Source organism: Thamnophis elegans, chromosome 14 (genome assembly GCF_009769535.1).
Source record: "Thamnophis elegans isolate rThaEle1 chromosome 14, rThaEle1.pri, whole genome shotgun sequence".
Classification (NCBI taxonomy): domain Eukaryota; kingdom Metazoa; phylum Chordata; class Lepidosauria; order Squamata; family Colubridae; genus Thamnophis; species Thamnophis elegans.
In genome coordinates, this window is record NC_045554.1 from 36206817 (window position 1) to 36230611 (window position 23795).

The window sequence follows — 23795 nt, forward strand, 5'->3', positions numbered from 1 at the left end:
TGGGATCCTTGACGCTCTATGAGTTGGATTATTTTCTTGAAGACGTTTCGTTACCAAGCTAGATGTCATCAGCGCTAAAGAGAAGTGGGGTTTGCTGTCGGTCAGTGTTGGCGAACCTTTTCGGCGACTGAGTGCCGAAACAGGAGTGTGTGTGCCGGGGAGCACCAGGAAACGGAAGAGGATCTTCCCCCAGTGTTCATGTACTTATGAAAATTACGAATTTAGTGGTCCCCGGAGGTCCGAAAAGTTGGTGACGCCTAGAGGGTTTGTCGTGATTGGGGAGATGGTCTGAACCGGAACGATCACGAAAGCAGGAGAGTCAGTGAAAAGACCAAAGGAAACCCACGCAAACTGCAAGCCCTCGCAGGGCAAACGTTTTGTGCGTGCGGCTGTCTCTTTAATGCGTCCTGGCTTCCAACACTGAAAGACCCTCATCGTCCGATTCATATTACAGCATCATTTGAGAAAGGTATTTACACATCGGCAGCCCTCTCCCCGCGGTCCCCCTCCCTCTGCCCTAAGGCGGAAAAAGAAGTGAAACGATTTGCCTGGGGGTCTCCCCCCCCCCCCCGGACTCCTCCCATTGCAAGCATGTAGCCTTAGGATGGACAGGTGTCAGGGGAAGAGCAAAGGAGGGGGCAAAACAAAATCCCCTGATGTTTTCCGATTGGTTCAAATCCCTGATAAAACAGCAGACCCCGAGGTGGCCTGACATTTGCGCTCAGGAGCGCAGCTTAAAACCGCTTCATCTGCCGGCGTTCTTGCCGGCGCTGTTTCTTCTCATTGGGCTCTTGGTTGGCAGCCGGTGATTCCGCGGTGAGCCAAGGACCCAGAAGGTTAACCCAAAGGAGATAGAGCGCTCGCCCCGGAGCCTGCAAGAGGGAACAAAAAACAGGGAGTCCTACTAAGGCATGCCGCAAGCAAAGTTGCTACAGCTGAGCATCAGGCAAAAAAAGCCCAGCTCAGGTTTTGGTAGTTAAGGAATTACATCCCATTTCACAATCGCAATAAGACTTATATACCGCTTTACAGTGTTTCTACAGCCCTAAGTGGTTTACAAAGTCAGCCTCGTGCCCCCAACCATCTGGGTCCTCATTTTACCCACCTCGAAAGGATGGAAGGCTGAGTCAGTGGCAATAGCAATAGCATTTAGACTTATATACCACTTTACAGTGCTTCTACAGCCCTAAGTGATTTACAAAGTCAGCTTCGTGCCCGCAACCGCCTGCGACCTCATTTTACCCACCTCGGAAGGATGGAAGGCTGAGTCAGTGGCAATAGCAATAGCATTTAGACTTATACACCGCTTTACAATGTTTCTACAGCCCTAAGTGGTTTACAAAGTCAGCCTCGTGCCCCCAACCATCTGGGTCCTCATTTTATCCACCTCGGAAGGATGGAAAGCCCGGCTCAGGTTTTGGTAGTTAAGGAATTACATCCCATTTCGCAATCGTAATAAGACTTATATACCGCTTTACAGTGCTTCTACAGCCCTAAGTGATTTACAAAGTCAGCTTCGTGCCCGCAACCGCCTGCGACCTCATTTTACCCACCTCGGAAGGAAGGAAGGCTGAGTCAGTGGCAATAGCAATAACATTTAGACTTATATACCCCTTTACAGTGCTTTATAGCTCTCTTCAAGTGGTTTACAGAGTTTGCATCCCCCCCCCCCCCCCGCAACAATCTGGGTCCTCACAACCAGCAAACCTGTTGCTAAAGTTCACCTCTGGGAACAACTGATTGGAGGTATTCCACGAGGCTGATCCACCTGCCAATCAGCTGCTCATGCTGAATTGGGCTAATGTGCTGAAGCTGAGAAGGCTATTTGCTAAGGACAGTAGCCAGAGGAAAAACCAATGGATGCTGGTAGGCAGAGGCAGAATTTTTTTTTTCTTATTTTCCTTCCCAAAAACTAAGGTGCGTCTGCTTATTCCGGAGCATTTTATATTCCGAAAAATACAGTAGCTGGAAAGAGGAAGAATGCACTGTGGACAAATAAGTAAGAAAAGAAACTTACCAAGAGCCAAAAGTACCACATATAGAGGGAAAAACAACTGAGCACTTGGACAATGGCGGTAAGCAAAATCATATCCTTCAGATGCCTGAGGGTGGAAAGAAAAAAAGGCTGATTTTTTATTAGAGCAGAAGATCAAAGTCTCAGCGTCTTCTATTGTTCTCCTACGTTCCATTCCAGAAATGAAAAGGACTGGCTTAAAAAAGGGTACGGAGGATCAAAAATGTAGACTGTGCCTGAACAGGATTGACTTGGGAAGAGAGAGAAAAGCACTACAACCGTCTGGTTAAAAGACAGAGAAGAGGCTTGGCCTCAAGTTATGCTAAGAAATCATGGATTTGCTGACCAGTTTCTGGATTATTGCGATCCGTTTGAGATAGCAATAGCACTTAAGACATATACCACTTCACAATGCTTCACAGCCCTCTCTAAGCGGTTGAGAGAGTCAGCCTATGGCCCCCAACAATCTGGGTCCTCATTTTACCCACCTCGGAAGGATGGAAGGCTGAGTCAACCTTGAGCCTGGTAAGATTCAAACTGCCAAATTGCTGGCAGTCAGCAGAAGTAGCTTGCAGTACTGTATTCTAACCACTGCACCATCAAGGCTCATTGATGATTGTAGCATCCACATATGCGAATGGTGGAAGGGCAGGAAGTTGCTTCTTGTGAGTTGAGGTTTAACAGAGCATGGGTGAAGTATCAGTGAACCCCCACATGAATCATAGATGGGAAATATGGTCTTTTCAAGGCTGAAGGGTGACTGCAAGCATCCTTCCCCATTGGCCCCATGGACTGGGTCTCAAGAGTTAACATTCAGCAACATCTGGAGCAGTGGTGGGATTCAATTTTTTTTTACTACTGGTTCTGTGGGTGTGGTTTTGTGAAGCGGTTTACAGATTCAGCGTATTTCCCCCAACAATCTGGGTCCTCATTTTACCCACCTCGGAAGGATGGAAGGCTGAGTCAACCTTGAGCCTGGTAAGATTCGAACTGCCAAATTGCAGGCAGTTGGCAGTCAGCAGAAGTAGCCTGCAGTACTTCACTCTAACCACCCTGGCTCTATTATTGTTAACAATTGAAAGCAAACAGTGTTGAATAAAGTCCTAGGAAGAATGATTTAGGGACCATTAAGGAATGATGAATCTGGAGAAAACTACAGGCAGTCGTCCGCTTACAACCCTAAATTTAGTTACTGTTTGAGTTGCAACGGCATTGAAAAAAGTAAGTTGCAGTTTGTCTTCAAACTTATGATCACTGCATCCCAACAGTTGTGTGACCCAAATTTGGGCACTTGGCAACCGGTATGCATTTACAACTGTAGGATCCCAGGGAGATGGCCTGGGATGGCCTTTGCAGCCTTCCCAGCTGTTTTCTGTCAAGCAAAGTCCACGGGGGAAGCTGAATTTGCATTAATGATCACATGAGTCACATAACAACTGCCTTGATTTGCTGAACAACCCTGACAAAAAGGGGTCATAACACCGGGCACGTGTCACTTAACAATCGCCCTCACTTAGCAGTGGAGGTTCTGGTTCCCAATTATGGTCGTAAGTTGAGGACTACCTGTAAAGAGAGACTGGAGAGTTATTATCAAATATCTGAAGTTACACAGAAGATGCAGATGATTTCTCATCTGCTTATTCCAAGAGGCAGGACTGGACTTAACAGGCAGAAAGTGCAGGGATGTTGATCACAACTGAACATTAGAAGATATGTTTTTAGTGGTAGAAGATATTCAGCAATGGAACAGACTGCTTTAGGGTTAGAGTTTGCTGAACACCACTCTCCCGTGCACACCGATGAGGTTACCTCGATTAGTAATGAGACATCTGCAAGAAAACAACCAAGCTCAGTGAATACGGGAACCCAATTGTTAACACAATTATCCATCTGTTATCAATTTAATAATTTATGTAATGTTAAAAATTACCATTCTATTAAAAATGTGTTTTGGGGAGGTCTCACACACAAGGAGATGCAGGTGGCCTTGGGACCAGTGTGTCCCTCCACTGATTGAGGCTATTGTTGTGGCCCGCCAGTGTCCAGCAGAGGCGGCAGCAGAGTCGGACAGTGAGGAGGTTGGGGAGGAGCATGGGCCAGTCCTGGTGGCTGGGGAAGGCTCTGGTGAGGGCTCTGCGTCGGAGGCAGAAGCGGGGTCGAGGCCGTCTGGCAGTGATCAGGCACCCACGGAGCTAGACAGCAGTAAGGCAGAGGAACAGCTAAAGCCTGTTCCCAGTGTGCGCATGCGCAGAGCTGCCAGAAGAAAAGAACAACTCAGAAATCAGGGTCGACTTGGGAGTAAAGCCACAGGTGGAAGGTGAATGGCTCCTCCCATAGGAAATAAGAGAGGAGCGAAAGGGGAGTGGGCTTTTGCAGGGAGCAATTCATTCGTTCCGTCGTTAGATTTGTTTCAGGAGTGTGAAGATCTGTCCCTGAATCTCAGAGACTCTGTGCCCAGTCTTTCCTTGCACAGCACCTCATTTGGAAAATATTTCCATGGCAGCTTTCCAAGATAGATAAGGTCTGTGGTCACAAATAGTCCTTTGAAAGACTCTTTGCCAGGCCTTGATGAATGTGAATGAGAGGAATCCACATTCATTTAATAAAAGGGGTTTGGTTGGGACCAGGACTCGGCTTTTGGGGGAAGCCTAGGTCAGAACAGCTATGAAGGAAAACTACGTATGCGCTCAGGCAGCAGGATCTGCTCACCTGGACTTAGGTAGTGTTGACACTCACTCTGCCATTCCCTGCTCCATATTCAGATCAATCCCGCCATCGGCAAGGCTGCCGCCCTCTCCAAAAGTAGGCTTGGCCATTGACCTCATGGATTGGTAGCTGGCCCCATAGACCATCAAGCTGAACACAAAGGCAACCTAAAGGGAGGATATAAAAATCAGCCAGGAAAAAAAAATCAGTAAAACCCTTCGGAGATACTTTGGAGATACCCCTTCAGTGAAGAACACAAAGTTTGAGAAGCGCACAAAGGTTTGTACTTGGCAAAGATAGACATGAAGAGAAACATATTTTGTAGCTGATGCAATCTTTTTAACCAGGATTACTGGGCACAACTGGATGCAAACACTTCTGTTAAGGATTAAGACAGCTGTAATGGAAGAATGGTTTACTGATGGTTACATGTGGAGCCTCCTGTTGTGGCCCGCCAGCGACCAGAGACCTGGCAGCAGATTCAGACAGGGAGGAGATTGGAGAGGAACACAGGGCAGTCCTGGAATCTGGGGAAGGGTCAGACAAGGGCTCTGTGTCCGAGGCCATCTGGTAGTTATTTGCTGCCTCCAGAGCCTCCAGAGTCTGACATCAGTGAAGCAGAAGAACAGCAGGAGCCTGTCCCCAGTGTGTTTATGCACAGAGCTGCCAGAAGGCAAGAACAATTAAGAAAACAGGGTCGACTTGGGAGTAAGGCTTGGAGATGATTGGCCCCTCTCATAAGACATACAAGAGGAGCAAACGGGAGGTGAGCTTTTGCAGGAAGCAATTAGTTCATCTGGTCAGTTCAAGCTTTGAAAAGTTCTGTTTGACTCTGTACTAAATTTGTCCTTGCTCTGCATTTGGCAATTAGGTCTCTGACAGCATTCCCAGGGAGATAAGGTGGGTGTTTATCAACATTCCCCTGAAAGATTGTGGCAACTCGAGCAGACATCTGTCAGAATCTTCACATAGTTTGTGAAGCCTTGTGGGCTGTGAATGGCCATAATTTATAGTATAAATAAAAGAGAGTTTTGGGGACTAAGATTGTGATTTATGCTTTCTCAGGAAGCCTAGGTCAGAACACCCCCTGCCCGCAAGTTTACAAACATGATACAGAATCTCAGCTGTGGAGAATTGGTGAAGACAGAGGGATGGCAGTTGAATATGAATATTCTCCTAGCCAATATTTTAAACAGGTCGATAAAGACTTCTTTCTTTGCAGAAAGGAGTGAAACACAAAGAACACTCCTGAATCAACCTTCCACGCCCCCCCCCCCCAAACTCTCGGTGTGCAACACAGATTGACAGTCCCTGACTCCAAAGAAATGACAGTCTGAAAATATATAGAACTCACCCACGTCCAAATGGTGGCTGTTATGTAGAAGACCCCAAGATTGACAATTCCGTAAATGGCCTGGAAGGAAACGATATCAAAATAAGAGCGAAACAGGAAGACACATTGAGCTCTTTGTTTAAAGCCATTTCTCAAACTAGACAACTTTAACACGTATGAACTTCAATCTCCAAGTCTCTTCCAACTCCAATGATGTTCTATGTTTTAACTCCCAGCAATGCTGGCCAGGGAATTCTGGGAACTGAAGATCTCATGTTCCAGTTGCCAGGATTGACAAAATTTAGCAATAGCACTTAGACTTATATACTACTTTACAGTGCTTTACAGCCCTCTCTAAGTGGTTTAGAGTCAGCATCCTGCCAACACTTTGGGATCTCATTTTACCCACCTCGGTAGGATGGAAGGCTGAATCAACCTTGAGCCTGGTGAGGATTCGAATTGCCAAATTGCAGGCAGATGTAGACTGCATTACTACTACACCACCATTGCTCCATCTATAGTTAAGTCCCCCAATCAAACTTCAACTCCACTTTTTACCTTCAAAAATAGGATTTTGTGGACTGGGACTTGAGCAGCTATTGCTGCCCCCAATGGGGGCGGGGGGGGGGAGCTATAGCTGCAGCTTTTAAGATTTTTTTTTTTAAATTTTTTGTTTAATATTGTCATTGCACCCCATACAACAAAATTAAATGCCAGCTTCCGTGTACATCATACATAAGAAAACTACAAAAATAAAACAAAAAAGCACATCCTTCACATTCTATGCCATTGAATTGAAAACCCCTGATATTGCATTAATATTGCACTATACAGTAGAATTCAATATAGTTATCGCTCTGGGATAGAAGCTGTTTTTCAGCCTGTTTGTCCTTGTTTTTATTATCCTGTACCATCTGCCAGATGGTAATAGTTTAAAAAAAAGGAGGTGCCCAGGATGAGATGGATCTTTAAGAATGCTTTGAACTTTCTTAAGGCAGTGGGAGATATAAAGCTCTTCGAAAGAGGGGAGAGGGCAACCAATGATCCTCTGGGCAATGACTTTAACCCTCTGGAGCGCTGTCCTATCTGCCATTGTGCAATTGGCAAGCCATATACAGGCGCAGTAAGTTAAAATACTCTCTATGGTGCAGTGGTAGAAGGTCACCAGCAGTTTTTCATTCAGTTGTTGTTTCCTGAGAAGTCTCAGGTTGTATCATCTCTGCTGGGCCCTTTTGACCAGCGCTGCAATGTGAGCTCCCCAGATCAGGTCCTCTTTTAGGATAATACCAGTTATGATGACAACAGTTTTGGTTGACTGCAGAAAAAACAATTACTGCCAAACTGCCTTCCATTGAGGACCTATACCCTGCACAAGTCAAAAAGAGGACTGTAAAAATATTTACAGACCCCTCACATCCTCGACATAAATTGTTTCAACTCCTACCCTCAAAATGACACTATAGAGCACTGCACACCAAGATAACTAGACACAAGGACAGTTTTTCCCCTGAATGCCATCACTCTGCTAAACAAATAATCCCCACAACACTGTCAAATTTACTAAGACTGTATTATTATTATTATTATTCTCTTCCTTCCTATCACCCATCTCCTCCCACTTATGACTGCAGGACTGTAACTTTGTTGCTTGTATCTTAGGATTTATATTGATATTGATTGTTTCCTGATTGGTTATTTGTACCCTATACTATCATTAAGTGTTGTACCTTATTATCCTTGACGAACGTATCTTGTCTTTTTATTTATACTGAGAACTTCTGCACCAAAGACAAATTCCTTGTGTGTCCAATCACACTTGGCCAATAACGAATTCTGTTCTGTTCTTCTTCCCTGAGCAAAAATAAGCAGGCTGCCCTGGCTCATCTCCCCCCCCCTCCACCCCCGAGATCCAGCGCCCCATACTTACATTCGCCCCCAGGATGATTCGTAGGTAGAACTTGAGTGTATCCTTGTTTTCTTCAAATATCTGCTTTTTGCCTTTGGTTCCTACCTTTCCTTTGGGCTGGGAGGGGGGGAATAAAAGGCCATATTTTAAAAATAAAATTAAAAATTATCCCATTCCTCGGTCTTGATTTAACTATTCCCCCCCCCCCCCCCCCGCTCGCCCAGGCTTGATCCCGTCCCCCCCAGGCCCGACTCACCGCCATGGCGACTCCCCGGCCAGCCTTACAGGGCACGCAGGCAAGTCCACCACCAACTCACCACCAGCGAGGCTTCCGGCGCGGCGGCATTTGCGTCACATCAGCGCCGCCCAGAAACGCTTTCCTCTGGAAGGCCTACAGTTCCCGACAAGCATCGCGCCGTCGCCCTGGGGATCGTAGAACGCGGGGGAGGAGCTGGTGGGCGGGGCGTGGGCGGGGCCGGCCGTTGGAGGCGGCTCTGCATCATCTGTGTTTTGCTCATCTTATGACCTCCGGCCGGCGATGGACACCTGCAGGCTGCCCGTAGAGGTAAGGGCGGCCAAGGACGCGGGTATGCTGCTCATGTGGAGCCCTGCCAGGTTTGCTCAGCACTGCGCTCCGCACTCGACTCGCGTGTTTGCATCCAGACGTGTCTGCAAATGCGTGTCGGGCGCTATCATTTTTTTCGCGGTTGCTCCTTAAATGTCCTATTTCTCTTCCTATTTCTCTTCATCCTTTTTCTTCTTTGATCTTCGTACTTGAACCGCGTAGGTGCATCCGGGCGTGTCTGCAAACGCGTGTCAGGAGCTAGCATTTTTTCGCGGTTGTTCCTTAAATGTCCTATTTGTCATCCTCCGGGTTATCATCCTTTTCCTTCTTTGATCTTAGCCGCGTGCATAATTCGCAGGTTCCTACGTTTTGCATCCCCCTAAAGGAAAAAACTTCCTAACGGTGAAAGATGCGCAGGGGAGCCAAACAGCCTACCTTGCAGGGGTGGTGTGTTCTCCATCGCGCCCAGTTCTTCAGAAGAGGCAGGGCAGCCACCTGGATCGTGATGTTGCTGCCCAAAGTTGGACTAACTGGATGATGCTTGGGGGTCCTCCTTTCCAACTGCAGGATTTTATTTATCTATTTATTCTTATTTATTTATTTTGTCAAACATGTATTAGATAACATATATAAGTATAAACATGATTATGAATACATGAAATGAATACAAATATAAGGGAATATTGGGACAGGGATGGTAGGCACATTGGTGCACTTATATATGCCCCTTAAAGACCTCTTAGGAATGGGATGAGGTCAACAGAAGACAGTCTAGGTTAAAGTTTTGGGGAAGAAACCACAGAGTCAGGTAGAGCATTCCAGGCATTGACCACTCTGTTGCTGAGGTCTTATTTTCTGCAATCAAGTTTGGAGCGGTTTACCATATGTTTGTATCTATTGTGTGTGTTGTTGTGGTTGAAGCTGAAGTATTCATTGACAGGTAGCACATTGTAGCAGATAATTTTATGTGCTACGCTTCGGTGGGACCAAAGGCGGCGAAGTTCTAAGTTGTCTAAGTCCAATATTTCAAGTCTGGTGGCATAAGGTATTTTATGATATGAAACCTGAGGAGCTGGGCTGCAGCTAAATAGTGCTGTAAAAGGAGCAAGGAGCTAAATAGTGCTTTAAAAGGAGCAAGGAGGATTATTGGCTGCCGTGGCTGGGATTGTTATATAAAGCAATGTTTTTGATTTTTTTTTTAATGCTTGGGGGGAAAACTGCAGTGCAGAGTCCTGAAGGAGGAAAACGTGATTGTGCTGAACAAAATGCTTAGGAGATAATTATGTGCAGATGCTTTAAGATGCATCTTGAACTGCCTAAATGAGGAACTGTGTATTTGCTCTTCCTAGGCTCTAAAATAACCTTGGGTCCACTCAGATTCTTGCTTCTTTAGCAGCAAGGACATCTGTTCCTGAAAAGTGATTCAGAAAGTGTGAGACCCACATAGGGTTTCAAAAAGAAAATAGCAAGGTTTAGAGGATATTGTGGGTGGAAACTAATCAAGGAGAGAAGCAACTTGGAACTAAGGAGAACTTTCCTGACAGTTAGAACAATTAACCAGTGGAACAACTTGCCTGCAGAAGTTGTGAATGCCCCAACTTTGGACGTTTTAAGAAGATGTTGGATAACCATTTGTCTGAAGTGGTGGTGTTGGGTTTCCTGCTGAAGCAGGGGGTTAGACTAGAAGACCTCCAAAGTCCCTTCCAATTCTATTATTCTATTCTATTTTATGCAGAACCAACACAGGGCTGACAAGAGATTCCTTGCCCTGGGCAACCAAGTTCCTACTATTTTTTTTTTAATTGCTGAGGAATAAAAATAATTGATGTATAATAATTGATCCTAACTGGAACGCATCAAGTTCAACAAGTGAGTAGGTTCACACAATGTGGTATACCAAAACCAAATAAATTGTGTTATGCCCGAGGGGATGGATTTTCAAACTTCTAGGATCTTCAATTTTTTTCCCCAAATATTTAAAAAAAAATATCCTGGAATTCCTGATCAAGAGTTAAAACTACATGATACAAAATTGACTGCATTCAAGTAAACATTACATTTTGTTATTGTTAGTCGCTCATGGAACTTCTTCACACTTTCACAGTACTTTGAAGCAGAATTTGAAAGCCTGGATTTTGAGCAATAAGTGCAAGATACCCAATTCTTTTTCTTGACTCTCCCCCCCCTTTCCCCTTTTCTGAAAATCAACCAGCAATCACTAGACACAATGAAAACTCATTAATTAATTTCACAACAAATGGAATCAACCATAGTTTAAATTGGGAAACTGTGATGAGAATCCTAGATCAAGCTAAATCCAAAATCACTAGTGAATTCCTGTAACAAGTCTGTAATCAACTTATAAACACAAAGAGACAAATCACATTTATAGACCATTTAAAAGAGATAATAAAGTTAAGAAGGAAACGAAAAGATCAGAAGACATCCTCTCCAGCAACCAACACCCAGATAAGCAGGGATTAAAACCAGACCAACAGTCAAGCAAAAGAGAATATCCTATTCAAAGAATGGCCAAGGAGAAAACCACATCCTTACCAATACTGGCAAGGCAATATACTATATATAAACAGGGAGTAAATCACACTCACTAGGTTAATGATTTTATCTAATTAGGTAGTGAAATGTCTGCAAGAAAACAATCAAACTCAGAGAGTACCAAAGACTGTACTATTCAATCCTGAGCTATTAATATTTCCTTCTATTTTTGTTTTTAGTTTCTTTGATCAAAGTGAAATTCTTCCAATCGTTATCATAGTTTAGATATATATACTTACTGCTGCGAGTTCGTTTATTCTGTTCTTGCATTGGAAACCCTTTTAAATGAAAGAATCCCCGTTTGTACATGAAAATTGGCTTATGTCGTGTTTAAACAACAGGATAATTTTCACCTTTCAACAAGGCGTAGGTAACTGGATGACCCAAAACAGGGCATCAGGATCAAGCAATGAGTAAAGATTGATAGCCACATTAATTTAAAAAAAAACAGTTTTCTCTAATAGTAGATCTTATGACCACATTCCTAGGACAGATACACAACTGTCTGGAACTGGAATGTTTAAGTGGGTAATAAAATCCTATTTGGAAGGCATGGAGGTGATACACTGAATTACTCCATCTGAAACTGTCTGATGTCGCTGTAGGAACTTAGCGTGAAAATACTGTATATACTCAAGTATAAGCCTAGTTTTTCAGCCCACTTTTTGGGCTGAAAAAAGCCGACTCGGCTTATACTCGAGTCAGTGAAAAATTTGCCCGAAATGGAGGAGAAAAAGGGGCGGGGCCATGCCGCTGGGTGAGGCTCGTGAATGGCCCGGCGCCCCTGTGAGTTTCCCCTCCCTCTGTGTCAGTTTGCCGCGCAGCGCGCACCGCACCATCCCCCCTCCTCACGTTCTAATGTAATGCAGGGCTGTCTTATGATTCCCCTTCCTCCCCCTCCTGCCGCTCTGCAACGATGTCCCACCTCCTCCTTGTTATGGCAAGCAGCCACATAGCGATGTCCCACCTCCTCTGGTACAGTGATCCAATGATAGGAATCACTGTGCCATGTGTCATAGGAGGCGGGACATTGCTCCCGCGGCTGCACGGGACATCATCATCACAGCGGGACATCAGCATCATGAGGTGAGTGAAGTATTTCATTGAATACACCGCTAGTTTACTGTTTTTCTTTGAAATAAATATTCAAAAACATTATTGGTATCTATTTTTATTTTTGAAATTTACCGGTAGCTGCTGCATTTCCCACCCTAGGCTTATACTCGAGTCAATAACTTTTCCAGTTTTTTGTGGTAAAATTAGGTGCCTCGGCTTATATTCGGGTCGGCCTATACTCGAGTATATACGGTAATCATTTTGTCATTGCAAGGTTTGGCCACAGACTCTCATCACGTAACTGAAACTGCTCTAAAGAAAGAAAACCAACCCCAATCCAGACCTCATTTCCTGAAGTGCATTGTAGCACTCCCCTCAAAACGTTTAATAAACATGTCACTGCATCAGGGGTGAAATGCTACCAGTTTGGGCCGGTTCGCCCAAGCTAGTAGTAAAAAAATGCTTTAAAAAGTAAAAAAAAAAAAGTTCCAAGGATCAGCTATGAGACAATCAGCTGGGCAGGGCAATCGTGGGAACTTTTTTAAAAAACTTTTTAAAGCATTTTTTTTACTACCTATCAGCTGTGCCTGATTGTCTGTGAGGTGCCTGCTTGTTGCAGTGGCCATTTTGTGTGAAGTCCAGCTGCTTCTACATTGTGTGTGAGTCAGTTGTGTAGCCACGCCCACCCAGTTCACATGACCACCAAACCACGGCCACAGAACCAGTAGGGGAAATTTTTGAATTTCAGCATTGCACTGCATACATATCAGAGGTGGGTTCCTACCAGTTCGCACCAGTTCGGTAGAACCGGTTCGTCAAATCTACCGAACCGGTTAGAAGAGGTTCCACCAGTGGACTGGAAAGCAGGCCACACCTACAGAAGAGGTTCCAAAAAATTTTGAAACCCACCACTGACACACACACACAGAGAGAGACAGACTCACACAGAGAGAGAAAGAGAAAGAAAGGAAGAAATAAAAAAAGAAAAAAGAAAAAAGAAAGAAAAAGTGAGAGAGAGATGAAAGAAAAAAAGGAAAAAGGGACAGAGAGAGGAAGGGGAGAGAGAGAGAGAGAGAGAGAGGAGAAAGAGAGAGAGAGAACATACACATGGCTGGCAAGCCACTCCCACCAGGTCACATGGCTGGCAACCACTCCCACAAAGGAGGCCACACCCACAGAGTAGGTTCGAAAAATTTTTGAAACCCATCACTGATACATATATATAAAAACAAAAAAAAAACCCCACCCCTTTTTTCCGTTTCCCATTGAGATAACTTGCTGCCTTTTTGAGCACAACTGCTTTTGAAAATGTGTCTTTATATTTTAAAACAAACACAGCTTTTCTGGGATGAAAGCCACTCCTTGAAAAAGTTGCTTTGGAAAATGATTTTATAGAACTTAAAACACTGCTAAACATTTTTTTTTTATTTCTTTGTTCAAAGCTTCATAAACCCATTCATTTAAGACTAGATAGATAGAAGATAGACTAACAGTTGTTTCTATAATTCACCATATTAACTATCAGTTGTTTCTATAATTCACCATATTAACAAAAATTCTGACTGGTTTTTATTGCATGGTACTAAAATAAACTGGATATTGTCTGTTTCAGCCATTTCCAGTTGCATGGGTCCAACTGTAGTTCTAAGTTACATAGGCTGTAACTTGTAAACTGTGGCTTATAGCTTACTTTAATTTTTTCTCAAAATACATGTTGGTTTTGATGGTGACATCTTATCTAGATCAGAATAGGTTTATGGCAAACCCCCAACCAGAGGTGGGTTCCTACCAGTTCACACCTATTTGGTAGAACCGGTTCGTCAAATCTACCGAACCGGTTAGAAGAGATTCCACCAGTGGACCCAGAAAGCAGGCCACACCTACAGAAGAGGTTCCAATTTTTTTTGAAACCCACTACTAGTCCTTGGATATGATTATTCTACACTATCATGCTCCTATTTATAAAACTCAGTGCCTCTGTGAAAGGTAAGGATGACTCCTGCGTTTGTGGTGCAATCAGAACATTGCGTGTGTTGAAGTTGTTTTAACGCAAACCAAAGATGCCTTTTAAAAAACAACTTTACATCATATTCTTATGCATGCCAGTGCTGTGTGTGAGGTAATTTAAGGTGGTTCTGACAAGTGTCGTCGGCATCTTCATATCCAGTCACATGGGTGGCAAGCCACTCCCATCAGGTCACATGGGCGGCAAGCCACTCCCACAAAGGAGGCCACACCCACAGAGTAGGTTCGAACAATTTTTGAAACCCACCACTGCCCCCAACGTAGGTAAGCATAAAAACTCATCCACCTCAAACCAGAAGGAGATATGGTGGCTTTTTTTTTCAATCCAGATAAAACAAACAAGTACTGTAATTGAATTATTTTCTTATAGATAATAGCTGCTGTTCTCAGAATACTTGTTCACACGTACAATGGCTTGTTGTTGTGCAGAGACAATTACAGTAAATTATTTACTATTTTATAAGCTTTATCACATCTGGCTCTTTGTAAAGGTCAGCAACCCCTGGCATTTTATGAGCAAATGAAACTGAAAAAGTGGATAATAAGATTTGCAGAAGACTTCCTTCTTCTAAGCCACATGGTTTACCATCAGACAAATATCTGAAATTAACTTTACTCTTGCTATATTAAGCCGAAGCAGAAGAGAATCGGATGTTTCCTTTTCTAACAGTTAACATATTGTTCAACTAGTCAAAATGTCGATGCAAATTAGAGGCTGTCTTTGCATCAGAAAGCATTGGACTTGATGGCAATAAATGGTCAAAACGTTGGCGTATCTGAAGCCTTCTGTGCAGTGATTCAGTTGGTGTCATTTTAAATTCTGGAAAGAATACAGTAGTCCTTGACTTGCAAACAGTTTGTTTAGTGACCGTTCAAAGTTACAACCGCACTGAAAAAAAAGTGATGAAATTCAGCAGATTCTGAACGTCACATAAAACATGTTAAAAAAAGAACTTTTAGATGACGTTTCCCGTTGGATAAAATGATTCTTTTCCCAGTTTGAACAACTAAGTTGGCCTCTGCTTTCTCCTTTACAGGTCATCACTTATATCTTGAATTTTCTACCTATCTCTGATCGAAAAGAGGCGTCTTTGGTTGACCGAACCTGGTATTTTGCAGCCCTAGACTCTCTGCGACAGGTAAAACCTTTGTGGGCTTCAACACATTCGCCTACGCTTTCTATTCCTTCCAAAGGCAATCCCCTTTTTGGAAAATCTCCCTTGTATCAGAATGGGCATTTTTTTACTGATTTGGGAGTATCATCCCAGCCTTCCAATTTGCCAGTGACTGTATGCAGAGGCGGGCTGCTGGATCTCTAGCTAAGATTCCCCCAAATCCCACTTTTTGGCTCGCCCTGCCCACCTTGCCCTGCCTCTCCCAGGAATCCCCACTCGGCCTGTTTGGGATGCAGGTAAGTGCAGGGCGCACACAGAGGCTCGGGGAGGGCAAAAAACAGGCCTACCAGAAATTCAGGAAGGCTGGAAATGGGCCTCCGGAGCCTGGGGAGGCTGTTTTTGCCCTCCCGGAGGCTCAAGGAAAGCCTCCACAGCACGGGGAGGGCAAAAACACCCACCACCACCCCGCCATGATGCAGTAGGCTGACTAGGCCACGCCCACCAGGGTCATGTCCACACAGCAACCAGGCAGAGAACCCCTTGCTAAAATTTTTGAAGCCCACCCCTGTGGTGGGTATTAATATGCATATCCACATATGTTAATATGTTACGTTACAGCGGGGAAGCTTGGCTCGTTTTACATGATTGTGAAGAATGGGAATAAGAGTGTTTCACTTCCCAGATCTCCTTTTCAAACTCCCCTCTTTAAAAGAAGGGGATCCAAAAACCACCCTTCTTCCTCTATAAAACGTTACTCCAAACATCAAAAAGATATTGGCAATCGATTCGGAAGTACGGTATATCAAATTGGCCTCCTTGGGAAGGTAGGCCATCCTTGACTGAAAACCCGCAATGGGGAATTGCAATTTTCCATTGCAAGTTGTTGCAGTCGTAAAATGAGTCATCCCATGAGTAGACAGGGTTTTTTTTATGGCCATCTTAATTATGACTATCAAGGAAATCTTCATATGTGTTAAACGAATCTCGCAATCTTTCAACGAATCGTGGGTTTTTTCCCTGAATCTGGCTTCCCCCAACTGATTTTGCTTGTTTGGAAGTCAACTTGGACAGTCAGCAAATCAGGATCCCATTACCCCGGGAACCGTTGGAAACGCGAGCTGGTTGCCAAGCGCCTGGAATGCGGTCACATGACCATAGGGGAGTGGTGCAGCCGCTGCGACTTCAACGACGGGCTTGTAAGTCACTTTTTTCCCAGGCTTTGCTCGACCTGTGGTTAAATGAATGGTCGTAAGTCGAGGGCTGCTTGCATGTCCCCATGATGGACCCTGCTTTGCTTCAATTCTAGGAGAATGTCCTCTACAACATCCCAGCTACCTCTGCTTCCCTGGGCACCATCCGGGGTTTGGCCCAAAGGCACGTATACAACGTCAAGATGGCCAACTTGGACAGCTCTACCACTTCCCGCGACGTCGTCAAATGCACCGCCAACTACCTGGGCCCCCACCTGCGCAGCCTCTGCCTGAACGGCAGCTGCCTGACCGAAGCCAGCTTCGAGGAGCTCCTCTTGGCTTGCCCCAACCTCATAGCCCTGGACCTGAGCGGTTGCAACAGCATCTTCATGTCCGGCACCCTGCTCTCCAAAAAAGAGATCTTATTGCAAGCCCAAGAAGCGCTAGCCAATTTGCAGGAACTGAACATGTCCAGCGTAAGGTACTTGTCCGATCTCACTTTCAACCGCCTGACCAGCTGTTGTCCACAGCTGGCCAAGCTGGCCCTGGCCCGCTGCCACCTTACCTTTGAGTTCGACAGCTACAGCGGCTCCCACAACTACAACTCCTCGGCCCTGTTGTCTTTCCGCAACCTCGTACACTTTCTTGGCCGGCGAGCTGCTGGCGTGAAGTCTCTGGATTTGAGCGGCACCAACATTAACGGCCAGGCAATGAGGACCTTGGTGCAAGTGGGGAACCTGCAGCTGCAGGAATTCATCTTGCAGGCTTGCCGGGATCTGACCAATGAGGCGGTCAGTGTCCTGTGTCAGCACCAGCCCCATCTGACCACCCTGGACCTCAGCGGCTGCTCTGAGCTTTCGGACCAGGCTGGCCTGGCCATCAGCTCCCGGCTTTTCGCACTCCAGTGCCTGCGCCTGGGGAAGCTCCCGCGGCTGACTGATGCTGGCTTCCAGGGAATATCGCACCTGAAGCATCTCCAGAGCTTGGATGTGTCTGAATGCAGTCTGGTCAGCTGCACTGAGCTCGTGAAAGCTTTTGGCACAAACACAACACCTCCCAAGCTAAAATCTTTGAAGGTTGCCTTTTGTTCATTAGTCAGGGTAAGTTCTGTGATGGTTCTTTAATTGATTTCTTTGAGGTCAGCGGTATGAGTCAACCGCTGGTTCACACACACACTGTGCTAAGCCATAATGAGCTGCTTTGGCGGTTCCACCACAAAACCACGGTAGACAAAAGCGCGCTCGACGAAAGCGCGTACGTGACGTCATCACAGCGCGACGAAAACATCGCACTGTGAGCGGTAAATGTAAAATTAAAGCGAAAACCTTACCCTAACCCCCCCAAACCTAACCCTAACCCTAACCCTTAACCTAACCCTAACCCTTACCCTAACGCTAAACCTAACGCTAACCCTTAACCTAACGCTAAACGTAACCCTAACGCTTAACGTAACCCTAAACCTAACCCTAACCCTTAACCTAACCCTAACCCTAACCCTAACCCTAACCCTTACCTTTATGTGAATCGGCTTGCTTTAATTTTATTTTTATTTCAATTTTTAATTTTTTTCGTCACGCTGTGATGATGTCACGTACGCCCTTTCGTCGAACGCGCTTTTGTCGACCGCGGTTTTGACGGGTCACGGCTTTGGCTTTAGCTTAATATAACGTGGATCTTGTGTTGGTGCTTTCTTCACTAAACCATGGTTAAATATTTGGCTTAATGCAATCCAGGTAGTCCTAGACATAAGAGCCTAATGGAGCCCTCAATTTTAATCCTACGTTATGTCGGGGTAAAGCAGGTCATCGCACAACCATCATCACCCAATATATTGACCATTTTTGTGGTAGTCATCAAGTCAACATTAAGCAAACTCTTTATTTGCCATTGGGTGTATTTCAGGGGTGAAATTCATCAGGTTCTGACAGGTTCTGGAAAACCGATAGCAGAAATTTTGAGCAGTTTGGAGAACCAGCAAATACCACCTCTGGCTGGCCCCAGGAGTGGGGAGGGAATTGAGACTTTGCAGTATCCTTCCCCCAGGAGTGGAGAGGGAATGAAGATTTTGCAATATCCTTCCCCTGCCCTGCCCTCCAAGCCATGCCCACAGAACCGGTAGTTAAAAAAAAATTGAATTTCACCAGTGGTGTATTTTGTTGAAAACTGGAAGTAAACACTAGTTTCTGGGGAGGGAAAGATGAAAATTTAGGTCCTGTAACCACGGGAGCTCTAAATAGCTGTAATGCAGACTGCAGGGTGAATGTAGAGACAGATTGCAGCCAATCCACTACTACAGTGGCTACTACCAAAAACATGTACTGATAAGGACTTATTTTTGGCCAGTGATGAAGCCAAGAAGGTGGCTTCCTTCCGGCAGTTTAAAGTTTGATGTAGACCTGGAAGACAAATGACTGCAGGGGAGGACCAGGGGGGAAACATTGGAATTTCAAATTCAGGTTGTTAAGTGCCTTTGCTAGAATCCATCATAACTTTGACCAGTCCCTAAGTCAAGGACTACCTGTATGTGAATCTTCCCAGCTTGAGGTAAAAATTCACACGCAGCAATGCCCCCTCTGAGAAGAACTTTTCTTCTTCTTCTGCAGGACAGCACTGTGCTCTCTCTGGCCAAAGCTCTAAGCAAGAACCTTCAGGTTTTGGATCTGTCGTCTTGCGTGTCGCTTTCTAACCGGAGTGTCCAAGCCATCACTTCCAGTCTTTTACGCTTAACTGTCCTCCGCTTGGCTTGGTGTAAAGAACTGACCGACGAGGGCTTGTTGGGGATCGAGGAGCCCAGAAAGGAGCATGAAAGCGCCAAAGAGGTGAGAGGACATCAGTCATAGAAATACTCAATCATAGAGTCATAGGGCTGGAAGGGAACTTGGAGGTCTTCCACTCCCAACCCCAAGGCAGGAAACCTTATGTCATCCCGGACAAATAGACGTCCAGTTTCTTCTTGAACACCTCCAGTGATGGAGCACTCACAACTTCTGGAGGCATATTGTTCCATTGATTAATTGGTGTATCTCACCTCATAAACACAGACTTTTTTTGTCTAATGGCCAAGCACCTTATTGGGTGGTGAGTGTCCTAATCTAGGCTTCCCAAAAGCACGAAGCCGACTCCCCGTCCCAATAAAACCCCTTTTATTTAGTTTAAAGTGAATTCCTCTCCAGCAAAGTCCTGGCCAACAGTCTTTCAAGAGATTTCACAACTACAGATCTTTATCAGGCTTGGAGAGCTGCCAGGCTAATATCTTCCAAACGCCCCTCTGTAGCAGACGATACTTTGCAAGAAGTCAGGAACAGATCTTCACCCTAATGAATTGAACTAATTGTCTCCTGCAAACTCTCCTCCCCTTTCGCTCCTCTTTATTCCCTATGGGAGAGGCCATTCACCATCCACCTGTGGCCTTACTCCCAAGTCGACCCTTGTTCCTTAGCTATTCCCATCTCCTGTCAGCTCTGCGCATGCACACACTTGGGAACAGGCTCCAGCTGTTCTTCTGCCTCACTGATGTCCAACTCTAAAGGCAGCCGATAACTGGTCCCATCTCTGCCAACAACGCAGAGCCCTCGTCAGAGCCTTCCCCAGACTCCAGGACTGGTCCATGTCCCCCCCCCCCCCTCCAACCTCCTCACTGTCCGAATCTGCTACCAGATCCCCTGGATGCTGGCGGGCCACAACAGTGAGCATGTGTTTTGGTAGCACAAGCACCCAAAATGTTTACATAACCTAACTGAGAGAAAGAGCTGTCCTCCACGGTGATGGTGGGAAAGTTGTCCTGTGAGGAGAGGTTGAAATAGCCACAGGAGCGGCCTGCAAACCGCCAATTCCCTTTTTGTGTTTTGGAGGCCTAGCATCAGTGGTCCTGTATCATACTCCATTATGGTCCTTTCCTGGATGTCCACTACATCCGTGGACTTCCACTTCCCCAGCCAACGTGGCCATTAGAGCACACCTGAGCGTGGGAAAGGCGACCTGGCCATCTAAGCAACCGAGAAAGGTTTCGGCTCCTTTTACCCACCCTTCCCGACCTTGCTTTGACAGAAAGATGCTGGCCCTAAGTTCAGCAGGAACTTTGGCAACATGGGGTTTTTCCTGCCCCCACCCCAGTTTCTGGAGCAGGATAAAATGATGGTCATTCATCTCAACCAACAGAAGGCCCAAGAGCAGCGCCAAACCTCTTTGAACGCCTTGACCCGTCTGCAAGAGCTGGATTTGACCGCCTGCGGGAAGCTGACGGACATGAGCATAGCCAAGGTACAGAGCCTCCTGGGTTGGAGCAAGCAGATCTTGGGACAAGGACCGTGGTGGCGCAGTGGTTAGAATGCAGTACTGCAGGCTGCCTCTGCTGACTCCCGGCAATTCGAATCTCACTAGGCTCAAGGTTGACTCAGCCTTCCATCCTTCCGAGTCTGGTGAGATTTGACAGCCAAACTGCAGTCGGCCGGCAGTCAGCGGAAGCAGCCTGCAATACTGCACTCTAACCACTGCGCCACTGCAGCTCAGCTAAAGTTGCCAAGGTTGAGAAAAGGGGTGATTTCCTATCAGCCTGATGTATGCCTTGCTCCTCATGCAGGATTTGGTTCTGCGCTTCCCCTCCAGGTTATTAGCTTCCCAGATCTTCGCTACCTCTCCCTCAGCCTCGTGCCGAACATCACCGACACCAGCCTCCTCGCTGTTGCACGCAACTGCCGGAGCTTGGAGCACCTTGCGCTGAGCCACTGCACAAACCTGACGGACGGAGGCTTTGCCGAGGCAGCTGAATCTTTGTGCAGGTTGCAGCATCTCGTTCTTTCTGGCTGCAACCAGCTGACGCCCAGGTAAGCGAGCGAAGTTTGCAAGAGATGGGTCAGCCCCGAATGCTTTGGGGCCTCCCAATCCAAAGGCTCCTCAGTTGACCTTCTAAAATTCTTTAGAACAGGGGGGGGTCCCCAACCTTTTTTGGTTCTATTGGTAGCAGCTTCGGTAGTTTCGGCAAGCGGAGGGGAATGCTTTTTTCAAGGCATTTTGCTTCTCCAAGAAGCTTCTTCTTAGATGAGAAGTGAAACGTCTTCAACGGAAAACCAGAAAGTCCAGTTGCCTCTTGAAAGAAAGCACCTTTAGGACAACCATGATCTGGATGACTGAGTATCTCCATAGGTTGAGGGGGAAAGTTCCACACGCTCAACCTAAAACCTGTGTATGTGCAAATGAAGCTTCAGGCGTTCGCCTGCCACTTTGGTGTCCCAGTTCCTGATGGTCTGCAGTCCAGTAGCGGTCCAGGGCCTGGGTGGGTGCAGACCCCTGTGTTCTGGCCTAGGTTTCCCCAGCAGCCCGAAGCTGAGTCCCCGTCCCGATAAACCCCTTTTATTTAATTTACAGTGAATTCCTCTCCTGCAAAGACTTTCCTCTCCCACACTTTCAAGATAGTTCACAATTACCAACCTTTATCAGGCTTGGAGAGTGGCCAGGCCAATATCTTTCAGACGCCGTAATACTTGGCAAGAATACAGGAATGAACTAATTGTCTCCTGCAAACTCCACTCCCCTTTCGCTCCTCTTTTATTTCCTGTGGGAGGGGCCATTCACCGTCCACCTGTGGGTTTGCTCCCGAGTTGACCATTGTTGCTTAGCTGTTCCCTTCACCTGGCAACAATGCGCATGCACATACTGGGAACAGGCCCCAGCTGTTCGCCTGCCTCACTGATGTCTGACTCTGAAGGCAGATGATAACTGGCATAGGGCTCTCTCCCCCTCTCTGCCTCCAATGCAGAGCCCTCCTCAGAGCCTTCCCCAGACTCCAGGACTGGCCCATGTTCCTCCCCAACTTCCTCACTGTCCAAATCTGGCAGGCCACAACACCCTGGTTGAGAAACCTTTCCCCCTGCAAAGGGCCATGCCCATTTTCTCTGGCGAATACAAACCGCGAGTCCCTCACTGTAGACATGATCTTACAAAGGAGACGGGGATGGCAAGGTTACAGCAGAGCTTTCTTCACGGAGGTGGGTGGAGAACATCAGAGACCAACGTGTAAAGGTGTATCCCCTTTCTAGGACCCTGAAGTCCATCGGTCGGAAGTGCCAGTTGCTGAAGTCCTTGGATATCTCCATGTGCAGCCAGATCAACATGGCCGACGTGGAACGCTTCCAGTCACAGCTTCCCCCTCAGAGCAACACCAGCATCCAGTCACGGTTTGTGGGTGGAGCAGACCTTTCCATCACCCTTTGAGGAACCCTTGTGGGTTGTTGTGAGCCTAGACACCTTGGTTAACCTTTCTCCATCCAGGTGGGAAGGCCAGCCTAGAGAGCCTCTTGCCCGCTGGCTGAAAATGAATTGCGATCTTGTGGCCTCCTAACGCCCCATCCAGGAAGCAAAGCCCACCTTCCATGGTAGTGAAGACAGGTCCCGAGACTATTTTCCAGAAGGTATTCAGCAAGACCAGCAATTTCAGTATTCTAACAAGCAGAATGGAAGATATTTATTTGCTCCGAGAGTTTGAAATGAGGTAAATGCTGGGAGTGGTAATCCCGACAAGACAGCAGGACAAGTCTTGTTATTCATACCAACTTTGATATAGCCAGAGAAGGGTGGTTTTTTTTGTTTTTTTTTGTCCCTTCTAAAGGCTGTGAATTCCCTCTACGCAGACGGAATAAGTACATTCTTAGCGGCTAATCCTTAAAAGGTCCCTTTGTCAATTTTGGAGGAAACCTGGATTTGCCTCTGCTTTCAAAGTCTGCCCTCCTCACTGATACCAAAGCATCCTTCGACAGTTCGGACACAGCGAGAGGTCCCACTGACTTCTTCTTGCAAACAGGGTGGGGAAAAAAAGCAACTTTTTCCGATAGCATCCATCTCGTCTTCCTAAGCCCGGGACTCACTTTGTGTACCTGGAGAGGGCGGTGTGTGTGTTTGTGTGTGTGTGTGAGAGAGATATAAAACAGGGCTGCCATCTTATCCGTGCTTTGGAGTTTGCGGCAAAGGACAAAGCAGGCTATTAAACCCAACTCCCTCATCTTGGCTAAGAGTTATGTATTTGGTTTCACCATCCACAGACCCCTTGCAGGTTATAATCCAGAATAGCCCGAGGTCTGCCAGATGCCTCCTTCCACAAAACAGCACTGGGATCCACGTTCAAATCATGCCTGAAAGGTAGCTTTGTGCACCACAAGAGTTAAAAAGAAAAGGCCTACTAGTTAACAGCCCACTGCCACAAAAATAAGAAGGGAAATTGTGAACCACGTGATAAATGGTCTCCCACACATCTTGCGATGACCCCGGGGTGTGGCACAAAGGCAACACAGCCAGAGAACCGGTATGACTCCCTTTCAGAGGTGGGTTCCTACCAGT

The 23795-nt window shown here is 46.1% G+C and overlaps 2 protein-coding genes across 3 annotated transcripts; one reads left to right on the forward strand and one right to left on the reverse strand.

The window, feature by feature from the left end:
- Positions 1–323: 323 nt before the first annotated feature.
- Positions 324–8315, reverse strand: TMEM208 (transmembrane protein 208). Its single transcript, XM_032231325.1, has 6 exons — positions 8216–8315; positions 7981–8076; positions 6075–6134; positions 4751–4887; positions 2018–2102; positions 324–872 (listed from the first exon to the last, which is right to left on the reverse strand). Exons 1-6 carry the CDS (start codon positions 8219–8221, stop codon positions 735–737), a joined length of 522 nt encoding a protein of 173 aa, XP_032087216.1. The 5' UTR covers positions 8222–8315; the 3' UTR covers positions 324–734.
- A 134-nt stretch (positions 8316–8449) lies between these two features.
- LRRC29 (leucine rich repeat containing 29) lies at positions 8450–23795 on the forward strand. 2 transcript variants are annotated; one of them, XM_032230249.1, is made up of 7 exons: positions 8450–8524; positions 15199–15300; positions 16583–17566; positions 19070–19285; positions 20514–20726; positions 21072–21289; positions 22502–23795. In XM_032230249.1, exons 1-7 carry the CDS (start codon positions 8498–8500, stop codon positions 22674–22676), a joined length of 1935 nt encoding a protein of 644 aa, XP_032086140.1. In that variant the 5' UTR covers positions 8450–8497; the 3' UTR covers positions 22677–23795. The 2 variants fall into 2 exon arrangements, with proteins under 2 accessions (XP_032086140.1, XP_032086141.1); XM_032230250.1 differs by having other exon boundaries at positions 20625–20726.

Coding starts and splice junctions, on each gene's coding strand:
- TMEM208 (XM_032231325.1), bottom strand. Junction 6,135..7,980: donor GAATCATCCTGGGGGCGAAT/GTAAGTATGGGG, acceptor GTTTCCTTCCAG/GCCATTTACGGAATTGTCAA. Junction 4,888..6,074: donor CAGCCACCATTTGGACGTGG/GTGAGTTCTATA, acceptor TCCTCCCTTTAG/GTTGCCTTTGTGTTCAGCTT.
- LRRC29 (XM_032230249.1), top strand. CDS start 8,498: ATGGACACCTGCAGGCTGCCCGTAGAG. Junction 8,525..15,198: donor CCTGCAGGCTGCCCGTAGAG/GTAAGGGCGGCC, acceptor TCTCCTTTACAG/GTCATCACTTATATCTTGAA. Junction 19,286..20,513: donor AGCATGAAAGCGCCAAAGAG/GTGAGAGGACAT, acceptor TTGCTTTGACAG/AAAGATGCTGGCCCTAAGTT.